Source organism: Myxine glutinosa, chromosome 3 (assembly GCF_964187855.1).
Source record: "Myxine glutinosa chromosome 3, kmMyxGlut1.1, whole genome shotgun sequence".
Classification (NCBI taxonomy): Eukaryota; Metazoa; Chordata; class Myxini; order Myxiniformes; family Myxinidae; genus Myxine; species Myxine glutinosa.
Genome location: NC_136263.1, coordinates 119,587,750 through 119,593,749, shown reverse-complemented (window position 1 = coordinate 119,593,749; position 6,000 = coordinate 119,587,750). Strand labels below are relative to the sequence as shown.

The 6,000-nt window shown below is 43.8% G+C and overlaps 1 protein-coding gene across 5 annotated transcripts in view; it reads right to left on the bottom strand.

Annotated features, from left to right (window-relative positions):
• Positions 1-760: 760 nt before the first annotated feature.
• Positions 761-6,000, bottom strand: part of LOC137423241 (uncharacterized) — a 47,500-nt gene continuing 42,260 nt past the window's right edge. For 4 of the 5 annotated variants that reach the window (XR_013622872.1, XR_010983664.2, XR_013622871.1 and 1 more), the window contains 2 exons: positions 2,170-2,256; positions 761-1,580 (listed from right to left, as the gene is read on the bottom strand). Coding sequence is in view for 1 of the 5 variants with exons in the window: in XM_078774504.1 (XP_078630630.1) it covers positions 1,483-1,580; positions 2,170-2,256; positions 3,778-4,108 (516 nt within the window). In the remaining 4 variants the exon portion in view is untranslated. Of the gene's footprint in view, positions 1,581-2,169; positions 2,257-3,777; positions 4,229-6,000 lie in introns of those variants that run through there. The other variant, XM_078774504.1, reaches the window with a different exon arrangement.

The window sequence follows — 6,000 nt, the reverse complement described above, 5'->3', positions numbered from 1 at the left end:
AACCCTTAAAAAACAGAACAGTTGGATCGTGTCAAGGCCTTCTCTAGACTGCATGGGGTAAGTATTCTATGAATACCAACGAGTTATTATTATTATTTCAGTATTATTATCATGGTATATATCGCTTTTCGCCCAATCTCCCAATTGTGAAGAATCACTTAAACATTTTAGTAGTCGGATCCGAATCCAAATCTTCACCAAAATTTAATAATTTCGTCCTTCACCAAAATACACTACCTCTCTGTCAAATTTCGTCCAAATCCGTCCACAACATTTTGTGATATCTTGTTCACAGACAGACAAACAGACAGACAAACAGACAGACAGGGGTGAAAACATAACCTCCATCCACCTTCGGTGGCGGAGGTAATAATAACAATTGTATTTATATTGCACCTTTTGCCGATGGATACAAGGAGGTGACACCCTCACAAAATAAATAACAAAAAATGTATAATGCTCATAAGAATAAATTAAATACCTCAATCATTTAGGGTACATTCTTGGTAGTCCTATAATGCTCCAAGTGCACACCATTGTCTGGTAAAATACTTCAATAATACACCGACATAAGGATTCAGAGATGTTATTCCCCATGGGAAGTACTTGACAATGAGCCATGATACCTATAACTAAAGGATTCACCCCAACCCCCTCTCCAGCCACTCCGCTCCCCACCACCACCATCCATTCTCTCTCCTGCCCCCTCTCCGTCCTCACCTTGCCTTCCTGCAATTATCACCAATTATCATATAACCTATTGCAATGTAATCAATGTTTTTTTATTATCTCAACTCCAAGGACAATATGTGAAATCACATTATCAAAGCCTTCCCTCATCAAACAGGTCACACCATGGAGATGACGTCACACATAATCATCCCTTTATATGGATTGTACTTCCTGCAGTTATTGGAATATCGGTGTTCATTGTAATTTGCAGAGATATTTTCACTCAGCTGTGCGACTCAAATCACACCAAGCAGTTAATCACAAACAGTAAGCATCCAGTTACTATCGTAAAACGCATTTGCAGGAAAGTAAGGAAATTGGTTTAATACTCCGCACAACTGAATCTGCTGTTTCGCTTACAGGTGTTTTTGACAGAATGGAATAGTCTATCAGGAGATGACATGTTCTTGGACCCTGATTAAAGAAATCAAAGATGAGGCTTTTTATGTGTTGTACAAATCCATTGTAGCAATAAAGCTAACTATGGCAAAAGTGATATGATGGGATGTCACTTTGGACACAGCTGTAAGATGCACACAATAGTGCTATGATAACACCATGGTGCCATTATTTACTGCAATTGGGATCGAAGACAAGGAAGGTGAATGCTTAAGGTCAGGAAAGGAGAATCGTGTGAGAAGAGAATAGAGAGATGGTGATGGAGGCAGTCGAAAGGGGACGGAGGAGTACCTCTTATGAGATTCGAACTCAGGACCCCAGGATTCCAAGCCAGCCACCGTAACCGGTAAGCTAAAACCAGGTGGTCGAGAGAGAGGAGTAAGAAGATCTTGATGGAGGCAAAGGTGTTTGTATGAAGCATACAGGGCAGGCAAAGTGCGTCAAATACTCTGCATAGATGGCACGCAATAGGAAAAACAATTGTTGCAACGATTCACCATTGTATGATGCAAAGGTCACTGCTATATTCAGCACCAGCACCATACAGCACATGGTACACAAAGTCCTTATGGCAATGATACCAAGCACTGTCATTTTTTTTTTTTTTCAAGAACCACAGGGTTTCACCGAGAATTTGCAGCAGAATTCCCCAAGCATCACTTCTGACATTTCACAAGCTTTCACTTGCCATTTGTTTCTGGAACTCTGTCTCTTTCCATAATCATAATTCATAACTCTTCATCTATTCACTCAGCAAGGTATCAAACCACAACCATTTCATCTCCTCCCACTGCGAGAAGCATAAACTATTAACCCTACCCTACCTGCGCATACACTTTGATCAAAAGACATTATGATAGGTCAAACCTGACCACATGAATTCTGGTGGTGAGTTAATGATCCCATTTCTGTGAATATTTTTTGATGATCATAGAATCACGTTTTGGTTTCTACCCTAACTACTGTATTTTTTTCTTTCTGTTTACCATTTTCCCCCCATACAGGGTATGAGTCTTCGAGGCCCCATATTTCCCCTACCAAAAGTCAGTGTGATCTCTCTTCTGCTGTTCTCCGTGGTTACGAACTGCTTCAAAGGCGGAAGATGCTGCGGATCGTTCACGCCATCTACTGACACACACACAAAGTGAGAAAAGACAAGCATGATGTAATGAATAGAGCAGACATAAATTAATACATTTAGGGGTTCATAGAGATGGGTTGTTGCAGATTGTTGGTTCAACACAGGCAAAGGTTATTCACGGAAAATAATGATAGGTACCAACTGAATCAGACAGTGACTTGTCATTATGTCTCGATACTGAAACACTGCAATAGTCTTCTTGGTTTTTTTTTTACCTCTGCCATCAATGGCGGATGGGGGTTATGTTTTCACCCCTGTCTGTCTGTTTGTTTGTCTGTATGTCAGTTTGTGAAAAAAATACCTCAAAAAGTTGTGGATGGATTCAGACGAAATTTGGCAGAGTTGTAGCGGATGTGACAAGGACGAAATGATTAGATTTTAGTGAAGATCCGAATTCGGATCCGGCTACTATAATTTTTAAGCGATTCTTCACCATTGGGAGATAGGGCCAAAAGCAATACATAGCAGGATATGTCAAACAGTTGTGGACGGATTTGGACGAAACATGGTGTGAATATTGGGGGTCTGACAAGAACAATTCGATTCGATTTTGGGAAAGATCTGAATATGTATTCGGATATGAGAATTATTTGATTTTCTAAGTGATTCTTTACCATTGGGAGATTGGGCCAAAAACGATACATAGCAGGATATCTCAAACAGTTGTGGATGGATTTGGACGAAACATGGTGTGCAGATTGGGGGTCTGACAAGGACAATTCGATTCGATTTTGGGAAAGATCTGAAAATGGATTCGGATATGAGAATTATTTGATTTTCGAAGCGATTCTTCACCATTGGGAGATAGGGCCAAAAGCAATACATAGCAGGATATCTCAAACAGTTGTGGACGGATTTGGACGAAACATGGTGTGAATATTGGGGGTCTGACAAGAACAATTCGATTCGATTTTGGGAAAGATCTGAATATGTATTCGGATATGAGAATTATTTGATTTTCTAAGTGATTCTTTACCATTGGGAGATTGGGCCAAAAACGATACATAGCAGGATATCTCAAAAAATTATGGATGGATTTGAACGAAACTTGTTGGAGAGGTTGCATGTGTGACAAGAAAAAATTTCTTCAATTTTGTTGAAGAGCCGGATCCGGATCCAGCTAGTATAAAATTTAAAGTGCTTCTTCACCATTGAGTGATATGGCCAACCAGGCGGAGGTTTGCTCTCTACTGAGTGGACTTCTAGTTTTTTGTTTGTTCGTTTTTTTGTATACAAAGTTGAGGCTCGTGTAAAGGGCCTATCTCATTGGCGGAGACGTCGCCGCGACTGCCGCGACTGATCAGTCGCGGCAACTCCGGCAACTCGGGCGACTCGGGAGACCAAAAAATGGCTTGCACTCTCACCAAGGCGACGCCAGGGCGACGTCTACGCCAGGGCGATGATATTCATCACTACTCCTTTCGCTACATTTTTTACATATTTTTGCATGTATTTATTTTAATGCAATTAAATATAAATTCAATGCAATTTAAATATACACTCACATGTAGGTAGGGGCTTCTTGATCTCCTCGAAGATGTTCTGCATATCAACAAGGAAGGTTTCAACCGCTGCTTTCTTGTATTGGTTATCTTTGTATCTTGCATACGATTTATCGTAAAATTCCGGATGATCCTCCCAGAAGTCAGCCATTGCCTCTTGATGCCCCTCTTTCCAATCATATTGTTTTCTAGTCGAATCGCCGCTGGAACCATGTTCCTCATCTTCTCTATCATCAACTGCTGCCTCAGCATCCACAAACTGCGCTGAAGCTGCTACAACTGCTTCATCCTCCTTCTTCTTGCCCTTCTGGCCCCCACTGCCCTTGGGTGGCATGGTGGAAGGACAGTACTACTCTGGAGTTGGAGCTGTCCCCTGGCAAGACTAGATGGTGGGGCCTCTTCCAAGGCAGTACAAGGAGCAGCAGCTCCAAAAAAAAAAAAAATTCCATCTCTTACAGTGCATCTTTCATTCATTCCCTAAACTCTCCAGAACTCCACCCATCCTTCAGCATCCTCAAACGTATTTTTGATTCGAATGTCTCAAGAAACTCATTTTGCAATAAATGTTCGTTTCCCATAAATCGTACACTTTTCAAAATCCAATCTCACCCCTCCCCTCCAAATCTTCCCCATCACCCATCTCTGTCAAATCTTCCCCCTTGCCCCTCCCCCCCAAATCTTCCCAAACACCCATCCCTTTCAAATCTCCCCCCCTGCCCCTTCCCTCCTAAACTCCCCCCACACCCCTCCCCTCCGAGACTCTCCCTCATTCCTCCCCTCCTAGACTCCCCTCTCACCCCTCCTCCTCAAAGCGTCCTCCCGGCTTCTTCCCCCTTCCAACTTTCACCTTCATCTTCCTCAACCTTCTGCCTCACTCTTCTCCCTCCTCAATTAACACCTCACTGCGCCTCACCCAAACACCATCAAACCTTTTGTCCGCCCCATTCTTCCCTTTCTCCAAGCTATTCTGTAATCTCTGACACACCTGCAACAGCTCTCCCTACCTCTTCCTCCTCTTCCACATCCTGCCCTACCGCTCCCCCCCCCCCCCCCCCTGTTCTGTATCCGATGCTCCCCCTTCCTCTGCCTTAACAGTATGGACCTCAAACATCCAAGGCCTCCGCTCAAACTTAACTGATCTCTCCATACAGGTTGCTTCTGACAAACCAGACGTGATCTGCTTAACAGAAACCTTCTTCCTTCATGATGTCTCTGATTCCTTGGTATCTCTCCCAGGTTACTCCCTCCTCCGGTATGATAGACCTGAGCCTCGTTCTGGAGGTGGGGTTGCTATCTTTATAAAAAACTCTCTTCCTCACTCGCCCTGCACTGCCCTCTCTCCACCTCACCCCCAGGAATACCTTTGGCTACGGCTTCCCCTTCGCTCCCACCTTTTGTTCATATGCGTGTTGTACCGTCCACCAAACAGTGATGACTCCATCTACATCTCGCTGTCTGATAATATGGACCAACTTCTATCTACCCATCCCAACTCTCTCTTCCTCATATGTGGTGATTTCAACTGTCACCATGCCAGTTGGCTGGGGGTGGGTACCTCTCTCACCAGCCATGGCTCTTCAGCAAAGGACTTCTGTGACTCACTGGGACTGACACAATCTGTCAATTTCCCAACCCGGATCTCAGTCAACGGAGAATCTTCTCTTCTGGACTTGGTTATGACTAACTTCCCTGAAAATGTCTGCTGCTCTTCTTCTGCTCCAATCGGCTCTTCTGATCATGTGCTTGTTAAAGTGGACATCTCTCTGACCATTTTCAGAGAGCCTCCTCAGCGTCAACGAGTCTGGCATTTCACTCAGGCCAACTGGCACGGTCTTCAAGCAGCCATCAATCATCTGGACTGGTCTCCCATCTCTACTGCCTCTGACATCAACTCATCCTGGGAATTCTTCCAAAGTAAATTGCTCTCTCTCATGCACAGTTTTATCCCTTCTCGTCTTCAGTTGTCATACCCTTCCTCCCGTCCATGGTACACGGAATCTTGTGGTGAGGCTATTGCCCAGAAACAACTTGCTTTCGTCTCCTGGAAAGCAAATCCAACGGAAGGAAATCTCATTTCCTTTCACAAAGCCCAAAACAAGTGTGTGTCCACCCTCAGGAGAGCTAGGAAACAATATCTCTCCATCCTCAGGACCGAACTCTCTTATCTGTCTCCCTCTTCCAAATCCTGGTGGCGTCTGGTAAAATCTGTTTCTGGTGTTTGTTCCC